Source organism: Lactuca sativa, chromosome 1 (assembly GCF_002870075.4).
Source record: "Lactuca sativa cultivar Salinas chromosome 1, Lsat_Salinas_v11, whole genome shotgun sequence".
NCBI classification, from domain to species: Eukaryota; Viridiplantae; Streptophyta; class Magnoliopsida; order Asterales; family Asteraceae; genus Lactuca; species Lactuca sativa.
The window spans coordinates 15,415,112-15,441,787 of NC_056623.2; the positions used below are offsets into that span (position 1 = coordinate 15,415,112).

Below are 26,676 nucleotides of genomic sequence, written 5' to 3' on the forward strand. Positions count from 1 at the left end.
GGGCTGAAGGTGATGGTAGGGATGGACTGGTTGGGGGCCAATGGGGCCATGATCGATTGTGAGCGCCAGTTGGTGAGGGTTCGAACCCCAAGTAAGGGAGAACTGGTTATTCATGGAGAGAGGGCCTCGTAGGGGCCAACCCTCTGTTCAGCTACGAGGGCTAGGAGATTTTTGCAGCAGGTTTGTACGGGATTTATGGCATATATCTCGGATATGAGGGTTGAGACCCCAATCGATTTGGGAAATGTACCGGTTGTACATGAGTTTCAAGATGTCTTTCCTGAGGAGTTACCTGGAGTGCCTCAGGAGAGGCAAGTGGAGTATCGCATTGATTTGGTGTCGGGTGCCGCTCCGATAGCCAAGGCATCATACTGGCTAGCTTCGCCCGAGATGCAGGAACTATCTACACAACTTCAGGAGCTGCTAGACCGAGGGTTTATCCGTCTAAGCAGTTCCTCGTGGGGAGCACCGATTATGTTCTTGAAAAAGAAGGACGGGTCACATAGGATGTGTATTGATTATCGAGAGCTGAAGAAACTAACAGTGAAAAACCGTTATCCGTTACCGAGGATCGATAATTTGTTCGATCAGTTGCAGGCTGCGTCTTGGGTTTCTAAGATTGATCTTCGGTCTGGGTACCATCAGATGAGGATTCAGGATGAGAATATACCGAAGACAACTTTTAGGAATCGGTATAGGTACTATAAGTTCGTGGTGATGCCATTCGGGCTCACCAATGCCCTAACAACGTTCATGGATCTCATGAACAGGGTGTGTAGATCGATGTTGGATCGGTCAGTGATCGTTTTTATTGACGATATCCTGGTCTATTCTACGACCAAGGAGCATCATGAGCAGCATTCGGGGGAGATATTGGAGACACTGAGGACAGAAAGGCTTTATGCCAAGTTCTCCAAGTGTGATTTATGGCTGCGAGAGGTACAATTCTTGGGGCACATCGTCAACCAAGAGGGTATTTCGGTGGATCCAGCCAAGGTTGAGGCAGTGATGCAGTAGGAAGTACCGAAGAACGCATCCAAGATCCGTAGCTTCTTGGGTTTAGCGGGTTATTATCGGAGATTCATCCAGGATTTCTCCAAGATCGTTGTGCCTTTGACCTGTTTGACCAAGAAGAATGTGACTTTCCGGTGCGGCCCGGACCAGCAGTTGGCTTTCAAGACCCTGAGGCAGAAGTTATGTGAGGCACTGATTCTAGTGCTACCGTAGGGACTGGATGATTTGGTAGTGTACTATGATGCATTGATCTCAGGGTTAGGGGCGGTATTGATGTAGAGGGGGCATGTGATTGTGTACGTCTCGAGGCAGTTGAAGCCTCATGAGGCAAATTACCCCACTCACGACCTGAATTGGGGGCAGTGGTGTTTGCCCTCAAAATTTGGAGACACTACTTGTATGGAGTATGGTGCACTATTTATACTGGTCATAAGAGTTTGAAGTATTTGATGGACCAGCAGAACCGCAACATGCAACAAAAGGAGGTGGTTGGATGTGCTGAAAGATTATGACTGGTCGATCTTATACCATCCAGGGAAGGCCAACGTGGTTGCCGATGCTTTGAGCCACAAGAAGGCAGGTTCCCAATTGGGAACGTTTGCTTGAGGATGAAGGTGATCTCACCATTGTTAGATATGATCAAACAAGCTCAGGTCGAGGGTGTGAACTGTGAAGAAGGAGAATTGGAAGATAGAGTGGATTCAGGGTCAGTATCCCTTATTTGTTTGGGATAGCTGAGGTCTTCCGACACGGTGTGGTCGAGTGTGGGTACCGGTGACAAGGGGAGTGAGACATAAGATATTAGAGGAGGCACACAAGTCCAAGTTCTCTATACACCTGAGGCTTCAAAAATGAATAGAGATATAAGACTGAGCTATTGGTGGCCCTGCATGAAGTGGGAGATTGCTTGGTTCGTGGAGCGGTGCTTGACCTGTAGGAAGGTCAAGGCCGAACATCAGCGACCGCATGGCAAGGTTCATCCGCTATCCATTCTTATGTGGAAGTGGGAAAAGATCACTATGGACTTTATCACGAAGTTACCAAGGACAGTGAGGGGTATGGATGTCATATGGGTGATTGTGGACAGGTTGACGAAGAGTGCCCACTTTATTCCTAACTCATTTAATGTGTTTTTCGTAAACAAATCTAGTTTGAGACCTATTTGTAAATTATGATAAAATAATGAGACTTTACTAAATATTTTCCTAACTCATTTAATGTGTAGGCGCGATGTCAACCATGCAATGGGTAAATCGGAAATAAGACTAGATCATCATTTTACTGATAATTCATGATTTTCCGTAAACAAATTTTAGGTTGAAATTTATTCGTAAATTAGGGTAAAATAATGTGACTTTATTGAAGATTTTCCTTTAAAAAATATTAAAACATTTAATAAAGTATAATTAAATACATAAAACTAAAATTACTAAAAACATTTCATCAAAAAAATACACAAATATAAACAAGAATTAAAATCCCAAATATGATAATTAAAACAATAACTAAAATGAACTAGCCATCTAAAATAAACACATTTGCATGTTCAATATGATCTAGAAGATACATTTGAAATCGATAGTGGGTTTCGAGTCGCGCAATTCCATAACCATATCTTCATTTATTTCTACCTCGATCGGGAGATCGATACCTTATATATCAGACATATAACAACGCCTTCATTTTTCAACACCATATTGTGTAATACAAAACAACTATATATTATATTGTTACACCTGATAACATTTGTAGACCGTACATTGAGTCTTATTATGCACCAACATTTTTTAAGTATGCTAAAAGCCCATTCCACTTCCTTTCTTCCTGCTTCTTGTGTCACAACAAATCATTTTTTTCAGTGGCTGAATGCGGAAGTGTTTTCACATAAGTTGCTCAACTTGGGTATATCTCATCCGCAAGAAGTACCCATGCTTCTATTCTTCTCTATTAGTCTATTAAAAACAAAGAAACTTTTGGTGTTTTTCCAAACAGTTCCTCGTTGGATAATGGTGGTAAAAGACGTTTAGATCATTGTGATAAAAACAATAGAATTATATAAATGAAAGAATAAAGATGCAACAAATTTGGATTTGGGTAGTTGTTGTATATATAGTTGAGAAAAAAGAGTTTAAAGTTTTTTTTTCTTTTTTTAAATGTAGTCGTTAACTAACGAATTCAAGTCTTTCATGAACCCACCCAACCTCACCATCTCAAACCCGTTGACATGCAAAACTGAGGACCGCCAACTTACCATGTTTTTCGACAAAAATAAACCCCAACTCGTTCACCCTTATAGGTGAAAAAAATAGATTTGGGGTTAGAAACCAGTTTTGAAACCGACCCGTACTAAATTAGAAATTGTTTTGTTTTGATTAAAATCAAGTTTGTTTAAAGTCGAACTTATGGTTTGGGATCAGGCATATGGGATGTAAGAGATGGCTTGAGTGAAACCTAATCGAATACCGGTTTTCAAAAAAGAATCAATTTTTATATAATAGAAAAACATTATTTTAATAAATTATTTTCTTAAAATTGTTGTTGATACAAGTTTTGGAGGGTTCCCAAAACCAAGTTTACTATTAGAGTGAGTTAATTTTTAAGTTAATAATACCACCAACTTTTAACCTACTATTTTTGAGATCAATGTTTTGCACAATTAACAAGATCTAAGGGAGTCAGACTCTTTGTAAGTTCTGGGTTTTCAAGAACTGGAATAGATTTCTGTTTTCTTAGTTTTCAAGAATCTACAATCGATTAGTTGCTACATGAGAAGTCCGAAGCGCTTAAAAGCTACAAGCTTTTCATAGTATCGATTGAAAAAGAACGTGGTGAAGAGACTGTGTGCTTGCGAACAAATTGAGGTGTTGAATTTATATCAAATGAGTTCTTGGAATTTTGAAAGAGTGAAGGTATTAAAAGGCAAGCCACATCAATATTTACACCATAATAGAACAGAGTGACGAAGATGAAGAATATAGCTATTATGAATGAAGTTATAAGTGTGCTAACTGAAAGATAAGTTCCAAAAGTTTTCAGGCATGAAGTAGTCAATTAATGTGTACATGTTCCAAACAAATGCCCAACCATAAATTTGGAAAACAAAAAACCAGAAGAAAAGTGGAGATTTAAGAAGCCCAAAATTGTTTAATTCTGGATGTTTGGATGCATAGTCTATTCTTATAAACAAGATCAAAAGAGAAGCAAGTTAGATGATAAAAGCAAAATGTGTTTATTTTCGATGTCAATAACGAATCCAAAGCTTATAGATTATTTGATACAACTACAATGAAAATTATTGTGATCATAAATGTTATTTTTGAAGAAGAAAAAGGTTAGTACCGAGACAAAACACAAGAAGGATTTAGAAGTGGCGTATTGATACGGGAAGACACCGAGCACAATGATGATATGGAAGAAACATACCAAAATGAAGAAGGTAGGAAAATGGTTCTAGCATTTACAACAATCCAATTATCATCCCTAACAGCATCAATCCAAATTATTTTACACAAAGCAGTTTTGAAAGTTTCAACCCACAAGTCAACATATAATTATCAAGAGATTCTAGTTTAAGGAGGGGTGTACGAAAAATAAAGCAAATGGTTTGGATGTCAGGCTATGAGTTAGGAGCAGGTTTGTCAAAATAGGAGAATGAAGAATAAGAAGAACTAAACATACGAAGTTGATGAATGAAATTGAAAGTGATCTTTACTCCTTTACATTAGCAAACAAAAATGAGAAGTGAAGAAAACTAATGGTTGTTAAGATAAATTCCATAGAAAACAATACTTGGGAACAAACAAGTTTACCAAAAGAAGTGAATCTAATTAACGTTAAGTGGGCCTATAAGAGTAAGCTTAATGAAAATGGGAAAGCAGAGAAGTACAAAGCACAATCAGTGGCAAAAGGTTATGCACAAAAATATGGAATAGAATACACATATGTATTTGCTCCAGTGGCAAGACTTGATATTGTGCGAGTGATACTTGGGATGGAAGAACAAGGAGGATGGGAAGTAGTATAGCTTGATGTAAAAAGGAGCTTTTCTTCACTGAGAGCTTAACGAGGAAGCATTCGTCTAACATCCAAAAGGTTTCATCAAAAAAGGAGAAGAAAACAAAGTATAAAAAAAAAACACCATATGGCCTTAAACAAGTTCCAAGGGCCTGGTATAGTAAGATTGAAGCATACTTTAAACGTGAAGGTTTTGAAAAATTTAGTAGCGAGCAAATGTTATTCATAAGTATAAAAAAGGTAAAATTTGTATAGTTAGTTTTTATGTTGATGATTTAATATACACCGAAAATGATAAAGGTATGTGTGATTCTTATAATGGTTTAGACAAGGCCTGTTTGTGGCATTGTCGTCTTAGGCACATTAACAAGAAACACATCACCCAACTCCAAAAGGATGGAGTCTTGGAATCATTTGACCTAAGGCCAAATGATGAATGTGAATCTTATGTTTTGGGCAAGATAACAAAGTCACTTTTCACTAGATCTTGTGAAAGAGGTGAAGGTTTGTTGTGTTGGATTAAATGTCTAATCCTATAACTATTATTGGTATGTACTCGATCCGAGTGTAGCATGGTCCATTTGGGTTGCATATCATCAGGACAATTTGTTAGGATGGACTTTTGAGAGAAGGTAATTTATGGTTTATTAATATATTATAAGCTATAATATATTAATATGAAATCATATGTTTTAATTAGTATTGATCAAGAATTAATTTGGAATTAATTTAGTGATCAAAAGAGACTAATTAAATATATGGGGACTAATTATGATAATTAGTTATATTTATAAGTGTTGGGCTTATGATCCATGTTGGACCAAGTTTATGTATGGATACATAAAGAGTTGGGCCACATGAACCATGGATCATAAAACCCATAGGTATGGATTTGGGTTATACCCATGACCCTTGGAATCCACACATATAAATACATGCTCTTAGCTTCAAAAACGCCACTTGAGTCATTCTTGGAGTTCATGGGTGTTTTTGGGTGCATGAAATTCTATCTCAAGTTCTACCTTTGTCCATGATGTGTTGTGACTTTATTTGAGGCTTCCACACTGTTGGGCTAAGCTCTTTAAGGCCAAATACACAAAGACTTCAAGCTTCATCAAAAGGTATGTTATCCTAACTAGTATCTTATATGGTTTATGTCAAATGTATGATAGTTATAGGTTTAATGCCTTGGAAACCATTTGCATGTATAATTAGTGAAAACATAGATCCAAGGTATTTAGGGTTGTATGTGCACATAGGATGTTGTATTATACCAAAAAACCCAACATTTTGGACCTCATATGCATAGATGTGTGTGGGACCTTCTAATCCACCACAAGAGATGTTAATCGATTTTCTATGACATTTATAGATGATTATAGTAGCTATGGTTATATTTACTTAATCAAACACAAATAAAAAACCTTTGCAAAGTTCAAAGAGTTTAAACATGAAGTCAAGAATTAATTCGGTAGGAAGATAAAGACGATCTGATATGATAGAAGAGGAGACTATCTTAGTATCGAGTTCCACGACTACCTCAAGGGAATGTGGAATGGTTTCACAATTGACTCCTCCTAGGATACCATAACTTAATGGTGTGGTCGAGAGGTGCAATCGAACCTTGTTAGACATGAATCGTTTCATGATGAGTCGAGCACTCTTCCCATTTCCTTCTGGGGGTATGCCTTAGAGACAACCGCCCATATCCTAAATCTTGTCCCTACTATAAAGGTTGCCAAAACACCTCACGAGATGTAGACAGGGAAAGTTCCCTCACTAGCACATATCAAAGTCTGGGGTTGTGAAGCTTTCGTTAGACGAGACACTCATGACAAGCGAGAAGCCAGAAGTGAGAGGTGTATTTTTGTTGGCTACCCACAAAAGTCCTTTGGATACTTGTTCTACAGACCTAGTGAAAACATGGTCTTTGTAGTGCGAAGAGGAGTCTTTTGCGAGAGAGAGAGAGATCATACGCAAAGAGGAGAGTGGGAGCACAATTGACCTTGAATAGGTTCAAGAGTCAACTAATAAAGAGATTAGTGTTCAACCAGAGGAAGAAACTCCAGTTGAACCAGTTGACACTTCATTACCTCTTCGTTGCTCCAGTAGAGTTAGTATGCCACCTCAGTTTTATGGTTTCCATATAATTGCAGAAGGTGATATGTTTAGCAGTGATCAAACACTGGTAAAATTGGATGAGATAGCTAACTACAAGGAAGCAATGGCAGGTCCCGAGGCAGCCAAATGGAAAGATGCAATGGACATCGAGATCAAGTCCATGTATGACAACCAAGTTTGGAATTTGGTTGATCAATAACCTGTTTGGGAGACAGTTAGTTGCAAATGGATCTTCAAGAAGAAGACCGACATGGATGGAAATGTACACACATTCAACGCACGACTGGCTGCAAAGGGATTTATTCAAACCTAAGGGGTTAACTATGATGAAACCTTCTTACCAGTGGTTAAAATTAAATCTATTAGGATAATGATCACCATAGCTGTCTTTCATGATTATGAAATTTCACAGATGGATGTTAAAACTGCTTTTTTTAAGGGGAAATTGGCTGAAGATGTTTACATGAGTCAGCTAGAGTGTTTTATTGATGCAAAGTTTCCCAATAGAGTATGCAAGCTTGAGAAATTCATCTATAGATTGAAACAAGCATCTCGTAGTTGGAGTCGTTGCTTCCATGAGAAAGTCAAAGAATTTGTTTTTTCTAGAAGTGAGGATGAATCCTGTGTGTATGTCAAAGCTCGTGGGAGTATAGTAACCTTTCTAGTACTGTATGTTGATAACATACTTCTCATGGGAAACAACATTCCAGCTTTGCAAAAACTGAAATCTTGGCTTGGAAAGTGTTTCGTAATAAAGGATCTAGGAGAGGCTGCCTATATTCTCGGGATCAGAATTTTAAGAGATAGAAAGAACAAACTATTTAGACTTAGTCGAAGTTCATACTTGGACAACGTACTAAAACGGTTTAGTATGAAAAATTCCAAGAAAGGAGAGCTACCTATTCAGAGCAATGCCAAAGTGAGTAAGACTCAGATCCCAAGTACGGATGAAGAGATAGCTGATATGAGTCGAGTCCATTAAGCTTTGACTGTAGGATCGATCATGTACGCTATGACATGTGCTTCCCCTGATGTATCCTTTCCCTTGAGCATGGTCAGTCGCTATCAGGGAAATCCTGACAGAGCTCATTGGACATCCGTTAATAACATTCTCAAGTATTTGAGAAGGACAAAGGATATGGTTCTAGTGCTTGGTGGCAGTGATACGTTGAGAGTGATTGGGTATAGTGACGCCAACTTTCAAACTGATAGAGACAACTTTCGTTCTCAATCTGGCTAGCTGTTTACATTAAATGGTGGATAAGGTATTTGGAAAAGTTCCAAGCAAGAAACAGTGGTTGATTCTACTTATGAATCAGAGTACATAGCAGCAAGTGAAGCATCAAAGGAAGCAGATTGGTTGAAGAACTTCATCGGAGACCTTGGAGTAGTTCCAACCATTCAGGAACCAATGGAACTTTTCTTTGATAATGATAAAGTGGTTGCTTTGACCAAAGAACTATGATATCATGATAAATCAAGACATATTGACAAAAAGTTCCAATATATCATACATAGGGTTAAAAGAAGGTCATCTCATAGTGAGGAGAGTTTCGTCAGAAGATAATCCTGCATATCCTCTCACAAAGGCTTTGAGTAGGATTAATCATAGTCAGCATGCTAGGAGCATTGGTTTAAGAGATGAGATTAGTTTAGTAGTTAGATGATTAGTTTGAAACTTATAACAAAATAAATGTACTTGACTTTCGGTGATTAAATAACAAAGATTATTTATGTGTTTGTTTACTGCCTTTTCCAATTATTTATTCTTGTGTTTCGTTTTGCATGTTTAACTTCCTGAATAATTTAATTATTCAAACTCCACAGTCACTCATACTTTGGGAAGTAAGTAGTGAACTAAGACTATCAAGAATTGGATTGTAGATTGTCTAAGGGAGTTAGACATAGAAATGGTATTGCTACAACAATCATGAGTACATAGAAATGGAGATTTAAGTATTGAACAAACCCACACTCAGAGAATATAAGTAATTATGAGTCGATAATATATTATATTCTTTAAATGGAGATATATGAGTTGTAATTTACAAGTCGGTTTTGCAATGGTATTGCGAAACGCATCAGTAACATAATGTTATAAAAAGCAGTATCATGTATGATTTGGTGAGTAAAGGATACAAGCATATAAGTCAAAGTTTATTCATTCCTTTTGCCCTAACAGGAAAAACGATATATTTGGGTCCCACGGTGATTTGGTGTTGACTTATAGTGCTTGGCCCAACCATGACTCAATTGATGTGTTCAATTTGAAGTCTTATGTCATCATCATAAATAAGAAATCAGGAAACAAAATTTGGAAAATGAGATTGATTCTAATCTATGTCTCATGTTTGTATGATATCTTGTAGAATGAAAGAATATTGGATCACTTATCTTAGGACCAATGTCTGTTTAGTTCAGAGTTCGACAATTGTTGTGGAAGCACTCTTTGTTATTTAATTTAGAAGTTATACTAGTAATTTAGTTTTAGACTTATTCAAGTGGGAGACTATTGGATTAGGTGTCTAACACAAAAACTAACTTAGTATGATCTTAAATTATTGGCAAAGTCATTTTGGGTTGCCCTCAAACCTAGTAATTGAACAGGACAACTTTTAGAGAGAAAGAGAGAGAGTCTAATTTATTGACTTATTATATGATTAATAAATAGAAATAAATGATTTTATTAATATGTTATGAAAATAATATATTAATAAGAAAAGAGTATTATTTAATTAATAATCAATCAGAAGTTAATTGAAATTAATTTTGGGATTAATTGGATTAATTAAAAGTGTAGGGACAATTTAGTTATTTATTTAAAGTTGAAGCAGGAAGACTTTAGAAGCTCACGGATGGGGTGGACAAAAACTAGCTAGGGATAACCTAGAATTATCGTCCAAGGGGCTTGGGATAAGGAGATAAGACAACTTGATTATTATATTAATTAATCTAGGTCTTATCTCAAAAACCCTACTTTGGCCCCATGTTTTCTTCAACTATATAAACTCTTCCCTGGACTCATTATTTCGACCCTTCTTTCCTCCAAGCAAAGGCCAAAACTTTACTATCCCCTGTTGTCTCTCTTTAAGCCTCCTTGTTACTAGGGTTGGATGTGAACCATCAGAGGCACGGTATTTCTGGTGCTAGCTTCCAAGCAATTTCAAGAAGGATTTTGATTTGGTTATCTACTAGCATATCAAAAGGTATTTTTCTAAAACCTTTTATTATTTTTGAAAATACTAAGGTTAGAATATGGTTATGTATATTCAATTGGTTATTGCATTCAATAGTGAGAACTTAGATCCTTAGGGTGTGTGCAGATCTAGGGTTTATGTTTTTCCACCAAAAAATAGCTTTTTTGTTTTTTTGTAACATACAAAACCCATCACTTTCAATGTTTGAATTACTTAAGAATGAAAAACCAAAAATTTAAGAGGGCCACGACATAAGAGATAGTGTCTCACGACGTGACATTAGACGGAGACACATGACCATTTTAAGGTTCACGACGTGACACATAGGTGTTAGCGTCATGAGATTAAGCTAACCCTAATCCTGTGTTTTTCTCCCTATTTAAGTGAAGTGAGAGGCTAGGGTTTGCATACCCTCAACCTCCATCACCTCCTTCATGCCTAAAACATTCTTAGCCTCCATTAGTGACCTTAAAGAACTTATTTGGTGGTTTTTGGCCCTCTGAAGAAGAAAAATATTCCTTTGGTGATCTTTTTGTCAATCAAGCTCCTACCTCATCATCTTGTTGCGCTTCCCGACCTTTGTAAGTCATGCTTTCTTTTTCATGGATGGGTTGGGTAGTGTAACACCCCGTTTATTTAATAAATAAATAAACAAATTAATGAATGAATAGTAGCCCTAAAATCAATAATTTGGTTTAGAGGAGTTAACTGGCATAATTTAGAAGTTGGGGGCTAGAAGGGTAAATTCTGGGATTTATTTGTAAAGATTTTTAAAAGACAGGGGGTGTTTGGTAAGTATGGGACTTATTATGAAAAGATTTATGGAATAAGGGGCTAAAGACTAAATTCTTGACTTCATTTGAAAATAATTGTAGAGGGAGGGGCTACCTGGTAAAATGTTGGACTTAAGTTGAAGGGATTTTAGATGGTTGGGGTTAAAAGGGTAACTTATGGACTCATTTTGAAAGAAAAGAGGTAAGGAGGGACTGATTATGTTATTATGGAAATAAGTTTATGGGGGATCGGGGTATATAACCCGTCACCCCCCGGGTCCAAACCCTAACCTTAAGAGAGCCGGATGCAGCCGCCACCCTCCTTCTTCGTCTCCGGCGCCGCCGCCACTATCCACCTCGTTTGTTTTCCGACCGCCTAGCACCATCGTGTAGCCCTCGTCACCGACAACATCGAAGACCGACGAGGAGTGGAGGGCAGCCTCCAGGCGCTGTTGCTTCGTCGATCGCCATCATGGAGCCTCAGCCGCCACTTTGTTGAGATCGATCGCCACCTTAGCGCCGCTGCTTCGCCATCACGACGTCCGTTCCCCATTTTGCCGGTGAAGTGCCTCAGTCTCGTCCGTCGTCGTCCTCTTCCAAGATTGAAGACTAGCTGTGGTACGTGTTCTAGCTCGTGTATGTGTCCGTGCTTCAGTGGTTGGCATGTGTTAATTGGCCAGTAACCGATAAGAACCACCATGGCCGCCAGACATGGTGGCCGCTATTTCTGTCACGTCTTTTGCCACCGCCTGCTGCCATTTTTCCGTCACCACTAGCCATCGTGGAAGGTGGATGTGTGCATGTTCTATTATGTATTTAGGTGTGCATGATTATCTTGGATTGTGTGTTGCGAGATTAGGAATCAAAAGTGAACCACCACCACCACCGTGAGGTGGTGGCTGCCACCGTCCACCACTGTCGACCACCACAAAGGTGGTTGTGTGTGTTTACCTTAGTTTGTGTGTGTATTATTAGGATTTGTGTTGTAAATTGTAATCGGTGATGAAGTAATGAAAAACACCCATAACCACCACAGTGAGGTGGTGGCCGCCGCCGTGAGCCGCCATTGACCACCATTACCCAAGGTGGTAGTGGGTGGTACCTAGGGGTGTTAATCGGGTAAAATTTTCGGGTTTCGGGTAATTCGGGTTTTTCATGTTAAGAAAATTACCCGTTACCCGACCCAAATTAAATTCGGGTAATTCGGGTTTGGATAATCCGGGTAATGGGCCGGGTTCGGGTAATTCGGGTATTACCCGATTTTTTTTTTAATAAATTTTATTGGCATCTAAAAATAAATTCAATGAAATAAATATGTCATGATCTAACTTTGAACATTGAGATTTTTTAGTCAATTTAATCTAATCTAATAGAATCAAAAAATAGTTTAATATTTACACTAGATTTTATTATTCATTGTTTTAGATGAAAGATTTGTAAACTAAAATACTAGAAATAAGCCAAAATCGAATGACAAAGAAAAATATACACAAATGCATTTTGATTAAATAATAACAACCAAGGTCAACCATTTAAATTACTTGATATTAATGTATATGCATGTATTTTGCATTTATCAAAAAACTCAGGTTTTAAATCTAGAAAATATAGATAACCATTACATATTATAAAAATAATAACATGTCATGTTCAAAAAGACATTCATAAATATACTTGTTCTTCTTGCACCTTCACTACTTCATCTTGCTCAACTCTATATAAAAAAAAAGTCAAATAATGTTAGTATTAAAAGGAAACAGTCATTAAAATAATCAACGATAAACATTTACCTTTGTCAATTTGTTGATTTTCTTCCCAATCTTTTTCATAATCGATTGTGTCACTTATGCTACCCCGAATCCAATCTTGTGTACAAATTAAACTTTCAACAATATTAGGAGTCAAAGAACTCCTAAACGGATCCAAAACCCTCCCACTAGTGCTAAAAACGGATTCTGAAGCCACGGTTGAGACGGGAATGGCGAACACATCTCTTGCCATCAATGATAGAATCGGGAATCTTGGACTATTCACTTTCCACTAATCTAGAATACTAAACATTTCTGAGTCGTCTTCAACACTCTCTTGCAAATACTTTTCTAACTCCCCAATTGATTCAACTATGTTCGTCTTCATCTTTTCTCTTAGTTTATTTCTCAAAGGGGGATTAGGTGCCATAAACTCCGGGTTTTGGCGTTTCCCTAGTATCGATGATGAAGTGGTAGACTCGGCGGTACTTGAAGTAGAACTTGGAGAATGAATTCTAATATAATCATTATATAATTCATACATAGAATCCATGATATATTTCTTTTTGGCCTCCACCCCCTTTTCTCCATAACGATCCTCAAGCAGTATAACCAAATACTTTACTTTGTTCCTCGGATCAAGAATCAAAGCAAAGTAGAGCAATAAATTCATTTTTTCTATGTCGCCAAAATACTTATCAAACTTTATTTTCATGGCCAATGCAATATCACAAAGACTAGAATCGGAAATAGCATCATCCAAGAGCGTACGAATGGAATATATATCTTCAATGCATGTGTTTGATGTCACATAAAGTGTCCCAAAAATCCTCAAAGTAACATCATGAAAAGGTTTTAAAAAATGACATACATTCCTAACCCTTTCCCAATCGCTTGATGAAGGAATCGACAAACCCGCCTTTTCAATTTCGCACCGAAAATCAAATTCCTCAAAATCATATCTCTCAAAAGTTTTTTCGTAAGCTTGGGCAATTTCCAACATATGGTAAGTAGAGTTTCATCTTGTTGGCACATCTCTCTTCAAGTGTTTTGTTATACCGGGATTAGCAACCTTAGCAAACTCGGTAAACTTATGAATTCTAGAAGGTGATTGTCTAATCCATTTAACCGCCCATCGAACTATCTCAACCGCCTTATCAACTTTTTTTATGCCATCTTGCACCACTAAATTTAAAATGTGGGCAACGCATCGAATGTGCATCCATTTCCCATTTAGAAGACACTTGTTGGAGTTTTGAAAACTTTTTTTCAAGAAGTCAATTGCCACATCATTTGCACTTGCATTGTCAACAGAAATTGTTAAAACATTTTCTATTTCCCACTCCATTAAACATTTCTCAACCATTTTTCCAATATCAACCCCACGGTGACTCTCTTGAAAAGAAAAACACAACACTTTATTTTTCAATTTCCATTCGTTATCAATAAAGTGGGCGGTGAGACACATATAACATGACTGTTGTTTAGAAGTCCACGTATCAGTGGTCAAACATATTCTACCAATGTTTTTTTTTAATAAATTCACGAATTTTTTCTTTTTCATCTACAAACAATTGGTAGACATCCGTTGTGCTTGTACTTCTACATGGAACTTTAAACAATGGTTGAGTAACACTATTGTAATACCTAAAGCCCGCATCTTCTACAAAGCTAAATGGAAGTTCGCCAACTACTAACATGTGGGCTAGAGCCTTCCGACTATCATTTTGATCAAATTTCCAAGTTGACAATTTGTTTTCATCACCATATTGGAAAACTAGTTGTGTTTGCCCACCACTAAGTTTATCCAAGTAAGCTTTACATTTAGTCAAATGATAACCTAGATTTTTGGTCCCATAACCACTTGATTCGCACTTGTATTTCCCGCTACCACAATGCTTACATTTGCATCTTTGCACACCATTTTCGTCCTGATACCTTTCAAATTCTTTCCAAACTTTCGATCTTGGATTAAATTCTTTAGTTTTTTTCACATTTTCTTGTGGAACTTGATCATTGGTTGGATTTTCAACTTCAATCGTCTCATCATCCACTTCAATATATTCATCCATTTTTGACATCTAAAACAGAAAAAAAAAAAAAATCAAAACAAAAAAACTGTTAAAAACATAATAATGAAGAAAAAAAAGATCATAATAGTTTATTGTCTAAATCGGTATAAGATCATGATACAAAATTACACAATTTGACTAAGATCATTTAACATATTATCTATCCAACTTACCTGTTTAAGATAATAAAAACTTCAGTAGAAAACAAAATTATTACATGTCTAAAGATGAATAAATTTGAAAAGAGTAAACAACAATTCGTCATTATTCACTATTATTACATTACCCAAAAAGAAAAAAAACTGGAGTAGGACAGCAGGTGATATCTAGAACTCATTTAACTTATTGTGCCAAACTTGGTGTCTCACAGTAATTCTTCTTCCATCATATGTGATAGGTTTTGTGAGAGAAGTTTTATAACAACCCATGTTATACTACATTCCAGTTGTCGTTACTAAACATCTATTTTAAAAAAAAGATGTTTAATTCCCATAATGTATCTTTATAACAAATTTATTATACTACATTACAATACAATGATCCACCATTCATTTGTTTGACATAAAAAACTCAAGAATGCAAATAGAACACCAAAAGTTGAACATAACCAGGTAACAAGATTCAGAATGCAAACAGGAGAGCAACACAGCATAAAGGAATTAAAAATAAAAAAGAAACAGATGCACACTACAAAACCTTAACTTCAAAATTGAAATCGTTAGTTATATTTGGTGGTCGATTTTTCACACTAAATCAAAGTGTATAGCTAAAATCGAAGTAATCAGATTTAGAAACCAAGATTGCACACCTTAATATCATATGATTAACTAAAAAAAATGGCGAGAATTGATGACCGGTACGAGACTGAGAACTAACCTGCGATGACGAGCTGCTGACCGGCGACGACCTGATGATCGGTGACGATGACCTGATGACCAGCGACAACGATTGATGACCGGTGTTGACGATACGAGGAATGACGGACGAGGGTTTTTTTTAATCAAAAAAAATCTAGTTGTAGAGAGTAAAGAGAATAGAATGAGGGGATTAGGAGGGGAATTGGGCGGATTACAGATAATCGGACATATACCATACAGGGATCATAAATGGGTTTTAGTATTGGGCCATTATTTTTTAAGGAAAAATCGGGTAAACCCGAAACCCAACTAAGATACCCTTTACCCGACCTGAAAAAAAACCGGGTTACCCGAATACCCGAAAAAGCTAACCCGATACCCGATTACCCGATACCCGAAAAAATCGAGCGGGTAATTCGGGTAACGGGTATTTTCGACAGGGCTAGTGGTACCCGACTTATGAAACCTTAGTGGGCCTAATAAATCCTAATTGATCTAAAGACTTAGTTTTGGGCCTATTGGGCTATCATTTGGTTGGAAACCCTAATTAGGGTTTAGAAAACCCCAATTTTGGAATTATGGGCTTGGACTTATCGGGACCCGCATTTTGGGTCATTGGAATTAGATTATGTATTAATCTCTACCACACCTTATGATTTTTCTAGTAGAGTGATGGAATTAATGGATTAAGTCCTTAATGGGATAAGTGAGAAACACTTAACCCTAATCGTCATTTTATGTGAAAACCCTAATTTCACTTGGGCCTTAAGTTGGGCCTTTCTATTGAGCTTTGGTGATTGGGCTATTGATGGGCCATCCAAGAACAATCATATGGACTAAGAATTATGGATGGGCTTTAGGGTAAGGCCCATGTTAGGGTTTGGGCCCAATTTGGAAAATTGGGCCATATATGGGCTATAACTGGGCCTTTATGATTATGAGATATTAGGCCATTAGAAATGCCAAATGTTTAGGCTGGACTAAATGGTTGGGCCTTAAGAGAAGACCATGTAGAGGTTTGGGCCCAATTTGGAAAATTGGGCCATATGTTGGGCTTTGACTTATAGTTAACTTTTAAGCCTTAGGCTTGAGTCAAGCTAAGTTGGGGGTAGAGTAGCCTTTTACCCCAAGCATGGAATTATTGGTATATATTGGAACCCAATTACTGATTGGGTGTTATTTTGATAATTGACAGTTCGAGAACCTGTCATACAATAGCTAGAATTTTATCTACGGGACTTAAGCAGTGTGAGGTGAGTTACCTTCCAGTGAAAGTCGATCTAAGGCACCAAGGCCGACCCATTAATAAGGGTTATAGTAGAGATAATTGTCTTCCTCATAATTATCTGGTATGTTGCTATCTGTTATGATTATGTGCTAGCATGATATGATGTTATGTGATAGTAGATAATAGGCGGAATAGTCCCCGTGTTACGGTTGTAAGGACCGAGGGTAGGTTGGGCACCCCAAATATGCCTGATAGTATGTTTATGCTATTTTATTATGTGGTAGCAGTAAGGGATGAAATAGTCCCCGTATCCGGTTGAGATAACCCGGAGGGTAGGTCGGCGCCCCAAAATTGCCAAACATGGTAGGTAGGGCACCCTAAAATTGCCCAACAGTATATTGGTTATGTGGTATGTGGTATGATGGGGGAACTCACTAAGCTTCGTGCTTATGGTTTACAGTTTTGGTTTCAGATACCTCGTTTTCAAAGGAAAGGAGTCGGCTTGATCGCAATGCATCACACTATGATTTTCCGCACATGAGATCTTTGAGATTACACTATGATATTATTTTATGATAACATGTTTTGATTATTGAAACTTTGATTTTGACATGTGATGTTATTATGGATGTTTTTATACTATTGGTTTTATAATAACTTAATTAAAAATGAAATTTTTGGTTTTAAATTTTGGGATGTTACAAGTAGCATGCATGTGATCCATGAAGTTAGAACCTTTATTGATCAATAAGGCATTTCCTTTTAGTATGAGTTCTGGTGGTTGTCGAGGCCAACAAAATAAATACCATAAATATTACACACTAAAATAATGTATAGTGGTAAAGGGATCGTATCCACGAAGATTGGTTCAATTTAAATCTATATGTAAATCACTTGTTCAAGTACTTGTAAAACAAAAGTAAAAGTAAAATTAGGGGGGGGGGGGGGGTTGTTTAGTTCTTTTTGATTGTTTGACAAAATTAAAACTAGCTAGAATGTAAACATGACAAGTAAACAAGTAAAAGATTTGATTAAATTCAATGAAGTGAAATTGGTTGATTTTAGGTACACCACATGGATGACATGGTTGACTTATCATTAGACTAAATAGAACAACACTTGTGAATTAATTTAACTTGGCTATAGTAATCCATAAGCACAAATTACCTCAACCCTTCATTGCTATTAAAATGGCTAGAGGAGCTCTTAACACATTTACTTAATTAAAATCACAAAATCAATGAAGCATATAATCTTGTGAAAATCAATTAGCTTTAATTTCTAAGAGTTATCAAGTCCAAAAGATAATCATATGCTTACATTATCATTATGGAGGAAACATTTCCATGGTCTAAATGAAATGAAAACAAATATATAAACCATTTGTTGTTTACTAATTTGAGGGTCCATTACTTAACCAATAAATTAGTCAACAAAAACAAGCATTCATTCATCCAAGCTCATGATTAAAAATAAATAAACACAACATGATGTTTAACTAGAAAACATTTCCATAAACTTCAAACACAAGATAATAATGAGTCTTCAAAGTAACTAATCATCCATGGGTTAAACCCTAATCAAACATATGAAAGTTTAGCTAAGTATGGCCAAAGTAAAAGAAATGCAATATAGTTTAGTGGTACCAAACATTGTTCTAGTTGCAAGATGGAAAGAAATTACACTAATCTTCAAAAATCTTTAAATCTTCCCCAAAGCCTTCTTGAGAGAAAACTGTATGTGTTCTTCAAGTGATAATGTGCCATAATACCTCCAATCTCCGGAAAAAAGGAGTTGGTTTCCGGATTCAAAAGGGTGCCAAAAGCCACCCACCAACCTTCTACAAATAGAGTCAACAAGTCAAAACCCTGGATCAATTCAACATAATTCACGCGGACCGCGTGGGTCACGCTGAATGTGGGACTTGGGCCATTTAAAATACAGTCTAGCCCAATCTTCTCATTCACACTTCAGCCCACATGCATAACTCTTTAGATCCCATTTGTGCCATCCAAAGCCTCTAATGATCGATCCAATGCTCCTTCAATCTTCCATAGCTCGAGTTCGTGTCCAAAGATTAAGTCCAATGTGCTTCTTGCTTATACTGACACCGAGTCCAATTGTACCACCTCAAGTCCACAAGCAAATCGCAAGCCTCCATAAGTCCCGCACTCCTTCCACACCTCCAATAACAAATAGTCTTCGATAAATCCTGCAAATAAGCTTAAAAGACTGGAAAGCACCCGGTAAAGAGAAAAATAACAAAAAGAGAAAATATACATGAAGATTAACTAAAATGATATGACTTTAACTAAAAATAAACTATGAAAAGAAGTAAATAAATGAAACTATCAAGTTCATATATGAAGTTTGGTGTTGGTTTTTGACTCCAAGCATGAGTCTTGATCCTATTATCTTCTTATTGACCTAGTTGGTGTGCAAGTCATGCATTGGACATGCATGACTGTAAATATTTGATTTTTATGGTCCTTAGGATTGGGGGAGACCCTATGGAAAGTCTCAAGGAATGGCTTAAGGTATTAAGAGCTTAATGCTCAATGATGTCCAAAGTGGATCTCACGACGTGAGCAATAGCATGTCACATCGTGAGATGTGGTGCTCGCGACTGTTTTGTCTTTTTCCGGTCATGACATGACCTATGGGTGGTCACAACGTGACCATTGGTTGGAGTTAACCACGGTTGAGTTTTGGGTCAAGCTAGGGTTTTAAGAGTGTAGGATGGTAGGGTATGACTTTACTGTTGTTAGGTGTCTTGTTGATCCTATCAACCATGTATGTAAGAGTTGTTGTGTTTCTAGCTGCTATCCACAAGGTGAGTCTTCTCACTGCTTTACCTGTGTGGTATTTATGTTTGTGACTATTTGGGTCTTTATTGATGTTTGTTGTTTTGTCTGAATTGCATTGTTGATACTTTGGGATTGCTGATAACCCCTGAACATGATGTTAATCCACAGGGCGTGCTGTTAGCTCACTGAGATTGTTGATAATCTTTAGGGTTGCTGATAATTCATGACTGTTTATTATGACGTGTTGTATGAATATTTTGGGAAGAACTCACTAAGCTATATGTTGACAGTTGTGGATTAAATGTGTTTCGGGTACCTCAGATGATCACATGAAGGCGAATGCATGACTGTACATTACAGCTTGCAGATCTTTTTATGATTTCTGCATTTTGATAGTATGATTTGGGATAATTGTATTGATATATCTAGGATTCCTTGTTTTGGTTTTTATGATACTTGGAGGTTTTTGCTAAAATAAAATTGAAAATTTTGTTGGAATTTTTTTGGTTGTTACAACAATATAATGTTTTTTAACAACCTGTTGTGATTCTGTCAACAACAAAAGCTTAATATATTACAACCGCTTTCTGTAGTGTAGTTATATGATTTGATTATTTATGCAACGTTTTGTATCCTTATTTGTCATTCTTACAAGTAAGTCTACAAGCACGAGAACCTACTAACATGCTATTGATCTTATTGTTACTTTTACAATGGTTCTTAAAATGTTAATATTTTAAAATAACAACTTACTTTTTTTATTTGTTATATCTAGATAACTATGTTCTTTGAATTTGTTGCGACACCACAAGGTAGGTATGTGACTAACTTTTTTTTAGAGTTATGCTTTAAACGATAAGATAAAATAAAAATATAATGCAATGTGAAGATATAAACCATAATTGCATTCAATAGAACTAATCGTAAATAATGGGTCAAAATTAAAAATCCGTTTTGAAGGAATAATAAGATTCTTGCCAATGTGCCGTCGAAAACGGAGATTATTCATAGATAGTATCTATTAATTTACAAAATTGTGATACTAATTTTTACCAAAAGAACAACTCCATCATGAGTCATGGTTTGTCATCTTCTTTCTGCTGCACATTGCCATACAGATACTGTGATTAGACATTTGTCTTGCCAAGCCAAAGAAAGCGCATTGCCTTCTTCTCTTTCAAATGATGTAAACCCTCCATTTTCCCCACCAAATTGAATAGGACAGTAATGACAATTGGTTTTCAACAAAAGCTTTGCTTGAATTAAAGCCCTTGAACTGAGATTCCTTCCTAAAAATCCATGACTTTCCATTCTCCTTTTCCATGTTTCCATCCTCTCATATTTTGGCGACTTTGCCTCGTCATCGAAGTCAATTAGCCGCTTGATCTCTTTACCAAGATGGTTCTTTTCAATCTGTAGCCTCTGAAGACTATTAAGAGGAAGGAAGTCGTCTAGTGAGTCGAACATGGCTGCGTAGTAATGCAAGAACTCCATGAATCTGGATAGGAAGGTTCTTGGGTTGCGATCACCCTCTTGTTCAACCAAAACGACGAGTGAAGGGTTTAGAATGTTTATTGATTTTAACGTTTGGGATATGTGTGAGAAATTGCACATGGAATTTAGATAAAACACCGAGTTTACGACAAGCGTCTCGTTCTTCCTCTTCCTTATTGATTTCAGTCCAGAAGAATTTGATCTCACTATACCTTGGAACTCAAAAATGAGGTTCCTGAAGGTTTTGGCAAAGCCGACTAGCCTTCTCTCTGTCTCTTCGAGTTCCTCCAAGCTTCTTCCAAATGCTGTTATTCGAAGAGACACATGGTTTCCAGTTGTGGCCTTGTCTGAAAGCGACTGCATTAATGATGACCACTGGAATCCATAGGCTACATCAAGGTCGACCACATGCAAGGCTCGTTTGTTTTGAATATCTTCCTTTTCAAATGCATCCATGATTGCTTGGTTTGCTGTGAAGTGAGCAAACTGGTAATATGGGGATACTTTGTAAAGTTCCATGTATGCCAAGAATTCGTCTTCGGGTGTTGGTTCCTTCATTATCATTGCATGAAAAGGTGATCGACGTGTCAGAAGCTTTGCCACCAATCCGTCGGCAAAATAAGCTGCCACCCTTTGCACAGAGTCGCCATTCAAAGATATATTTTGATACAATTTCCTGAGATTCTCAATAGCCAAGTCAAGTTTATTCTCATCAAGAGAGGTAGCGGCTGTTAGCAATAAATGGATCAAATGAAGCCCTTCTCCATCTGCACCAATGTTCCTTTTTCCCGTCTTTTTTTCTTTTAACATGATTTCCCTAATTTCCAGAAGACTAAATATCTTTCCTTCTGAGACTCCATTCATATCCAAAGACAAAAATCTATCTCTCCTCTTTCTTTTCATCTTTCTTTCACGACCAGAATCAATCACAATTGCAAGCCCAAGACTCAAAAGTTGCTCGTGATCTTGTAGCCCTTCCATCTCTCTGTAAATTTCGATTAAAAGGAAGAAATTGAAGTGAATAATAGAGGTTGTGATTGTGGTTTATAAAGCCAAAGAGCTGCCGTTCAAAAAAATAAGGAATAGAATAATCCATGGGAAGTTACAATGCAAATAGGATCTTATGAGTTATGACCATGGAAATAAGTTAGAAATTTTGAACCTAATATTAGTTTAAGTCATACAATAGAAAAGCTAGATGCGATGCTTCGGGTTTTCCAATTAAAGGATTTTAAGATGCTAAATTGGAGTCAGAGGAATCAAATAGGCCAACCTCACCATGGATTTGTCTATTCTAAGTATCGAATGACATCTGACTCTATCCTTGTTTCTTTCTTTCCCATGCATAAGTTTCTACGAACATCTAAAGATTCTTGTTGCAAAAGGAAATCATCATTTCCATTAAAGTATCTATTATTATTATTACTTATTAATTATTATTATTATTATTATTAAATTTTTAGGAACAACACATTAGAGTATCCATTACACCATCCATACCGATACAATATTATAAATATCGAGTATCGATCATCTTTTGCAATGATACTCACATAATCATATTTATCATCGTAAAAACAATATTCTTTTAGAAATAATTCTACTTAATTAGACATTATCCAATACTTAAATACAAATTATATAAACAAATACAATAAAAAGATGATAATAAATATTAAATTCAATATAGATATATCAATATAGAATAATAGATACATTGTAAAAGATCGGAGAGGGTTTAAGTTTTTTAAAATGGTGAATGATCGGTGAGGGTTTAAGTTGGATTGACTATATTTGACGCTAGCTAGTAGCTTATAAATAAAATTAGTGGTTAGCTTATAAATTAGCTTATTAATAAGCTATTTCAAACTAGCTTATCAAAAGTTAGTTTATAAGTTACAATAAACTTTTTTTTTTTTTTAGTTTTACCTTATGTTTAATTACAATAAATTAATTTATTTTTTCAAAACAAGACATAAAATGTTTGTGTTTGATAAAGTTAATGGAAAACTAACGGGAAAAAAACATAAAAAAAAACTACTCCATAAGATCGATGGCATTCTATACCGCAACTAATCACAAATGTTGCGCCAAAAAAATTTGTTTTGATGGAAGCATATAAGATTATTGCCATCAGAATGATAAAAATTAAGATATTTTTTATAATCAACGTGGTGTCGAAAACGTATATTACATACTCACTCCACACATGTTATTATAGATAATTTACAAAACTATATGCTACTAATTATACCAAAAGTACTCTGTGTTGAGTCATGGTTCGTCATCTTCCTCGTGCACATTGCCATGCAGATGCTGTGATCAAACATTTGTCTTGCCAAGCCAGAGAAATGGCATTGCCTTCTTCTCTTTCAAAGGAAGTAAACCCTCCATTTTCCCCACCAAATTGAATGGGACAATAATGGCTATTGATTTTCAACAGGAGCTTTGCTTGAATTATCGACTTGGAACTTAGACGCCTTCCTGAAAATCCATGACTTTCCATCCTTCCTTTCCAGGTTTCCATCCTCTCGTACTTTGGCGAATTTTCCTCGTCCTTATCGAAATCCATTAGCCGTTTGATCTCTTTGCCGAGATGGTTCTTTTCGATCTGAAGCCTTTGGAGACTATCCAGAGGAAGGAAATCATCCAGTGAGTCGAACATGGCTGCGTAGTAATGCAAGAACTCCATGAATCTTGATAGGAAGGTTCTTGGGCTTCGGCCGCCTTCTTGCTCGACCATAACAACTAGGGAAGGGTTTAGATTGTGTATCGATTTTAACGTTTCTGAGATGTGTGTGAAGTTGCACAAGGAATTTAAATAGAAGACTGAGTTTACAACCACCGTTTCGTTCTTCCTCTTGGTTATTGATTTCAGCCCAGAATTTGATCTCAGCATACCATGGAACTCAAAGATTAGATTCCTAAAGGTTTTGGCAAAGCCGACTAGTCTTGCCTCTGTCTCTTCGAGTTCCTCCAAGCTTTTTCCAAACCCTGTTATTCGAAGAGACACGCGGTTTCCAGAAGTGGCCTTGTCTGACAATGATTGCATTAATGATGGCCACTGGAAACCATACGCCACATCGAGGTCGACAACATGCAATGATCGGTTGTTATTTTTTTCTTCCCTTTCGAATGATTCCATGATCGACTGGTTTGCGGTGAAATGAGCAAACTGGTAATACGGGGATACTTTGTAGAGTTCCATGTATGCCAAGAACTCATCTTCGGGTGCTGGTTCCTTCATTATCATTGAGTGAAAAGGTGATTGGCGTGTGAGAAGCCTTGCCACCAATCCATCTGCAAAATAAGCCGCCACCCTTTGTACTGAGTCGCCTATCAAAGATACGTTTTGATACAATTCACTCAGATTATCGACAGCGGAATCAAGGTTATTCTCGTCAAGGGAGGTAGCGGCAACGAGCAATAAGTGGATCAAACGGAGTCCTTTTCCATCCTCGCCCGTGCTTATTTCTGGTGTCTTCTTTTCTTTCTTTAACATGATTTCCCTCATTTCCAAAAGACTATAGATATTTCCTTCAGAAACTCCATTCGTATCCAAAGGTTTAAATTCTTCCCTTCTCTTTCTTTTCACCTTTCTTTCACGACCACTACCAGAATCGATCACGATTGCAAGCCCAAGACGCAACAACTGCTCATCTTGTACGCCTTCCATATATCTATACAAGTTATGAACTTCTGATTAGTAGGAAGAGATTGAAGTGAATGAGGGAGTTTATGAATTGCCGTTTGTTTATATAGCCAAATAAGGAAAAGAATCATGGGAAGTTACGAACAAAAAGGATCTTATGACCATGGGAATAAGTTAGAATTGTTGAACCTAACATTAATAAATTCATGCCTTTGAAAAGCTAGCTGTGATGCTTCGGGTATTTCAAGAAAGGATCTTTTGATGCCAAATTAAGGTAAGAGGAATCATATAGACCAACCTCAAGATGGATTTGTCTTATCCAAGTATAAGATGCCATCACACTCTACCCTTGTATCTTTCTTTTTCTCCCATAAATTTCTCCGAGCATCTCTATTGCAGTTTTATTTTTATTTTATTATTGTTGGCAAGTTTTATTTTTTAAACAACTAATTAGATATTATTATAAATAAATAAAACACACAATTAAATACAAAAATTTAGAGCTTAATTACATAAGGATTTTTAAGCCACTTAGTTATCCTACTAACTTTAAACTTAGAGCATGGGCTAGAATTCCGGCCAAGAAAACGAAAACACAACTATATAATCAAATGTTGACTCTTTCATAATCGTCCCGTATCTATAAACAAAATATTGTTGACAAATAGAGAATCCGGTTTTACCTAATGATGCTTCTTGTATATATATAACTTCGCCAACTTCTTTTGGTCATGGGCGACGACAAATTGCCTTTGATTAAAAGAATAATATTGCATGCCTGCCCCAAAAGTTGGTGATGTTCTAACAAGAATATAATTTGTCGCTAGTGAAGAAATGAAGCACCATAATATCCTTATGTTATATATGACTCAACTTTAAATGGAATTAAAGCATCTGTCATTCGACCTCATCTAAGTTATCCAAAAAATTCCGTATATTCCTTTAGCAACATTAATTTTTTCCATAAAACTAGATTCCATGTTTTTGCATCTTAAGCTTGTACTTACTGCATAAAAGTTAGGGTTATTATATATTGTTTCATATTTTTAGCTGCTGCAACGACTGTTTATCCCCATCCCCAGCAGTCCCTTTTTCCTAAAACCGAAACCTTAAATCCATACCAGTACTGTCAATTACTTAGAACACGCTCAATAATTACTGTGTACTCATTATCTCTTAATTTTGAGCAGCCATGCATGATGCCTAGCGACGGAAAGGTGGAACACAAGTGCAAATTAATAAGAGAGCATAAATTAAAATATCATCGATCGAGGATACGAATAAACCAAGTTTTTTATTCATATATAAATGATGTGGGGACATAAATATGTATATTATTGGTATATATAAAAAAATTTGGTTTATTCATATCTGAAAAAATGAGAACCGGAACCGGAACCGCTTACGGCGGTTCCAAAACTTTAGGAACCGGAACCGGAACCGCTCCGGTTTTGGAACCGACGGTTCCGAGACGGTTCTGGTTTCTAAACGGGTACCGTGTTCTGCTGCTCACCCCTAATAGATTGTGATGGATTGTCACATTATCATTCTATATTTCATATAAATCTATTAATTTTTTTTTTCTATAATGCATTGAACTTTATAACATAGCATGATATCTTACATTGGTAGAGTTTCATCCATTGAATAATAACAAGATTTGCCATCTCCTCATTCGTTATTCAATTAAACTTACAAT

At 36.5% G+C, this 26,676-nt stretch overlaps 2 protein-coding genes across 2 annotated transcripts; both read right to left on the reverse strand.

The window, feature by feature from the left end:
- Positions 1–20,917: 20,917 nt before the first annotated feature.
- LOC111916701 (GRAS family protein RAM1) lies at positions 20,918–22,306 on the reverse strand. Its single transcript, XM_023912371.1, has one exon. It carries the CDS (start codon positions 22,304–22,306, stop codon positions 20,918–20,920), a length of 1,389 nt encoding a protein of 462 aa, XP_023768139.1.
- A 1,303-nt stretch (positions 22,307–23,609) lies between these two features.
- Positions 23,610–25,001, reverse strand: LOC111916700 (GRAS family protein RAM1). Its single transcript, XM_023912370.2, has one exon. The coding sequence runs from the start codon at positions 24,999–25,001 to the stop codon at positions 23,610–23,612; it is 1,392 nt and encodes a 463-aa protein (XP_023768138.1).
- Between the last annotated feature and the right edge of the window lie 1,675 nt (positions 25,002–26,676).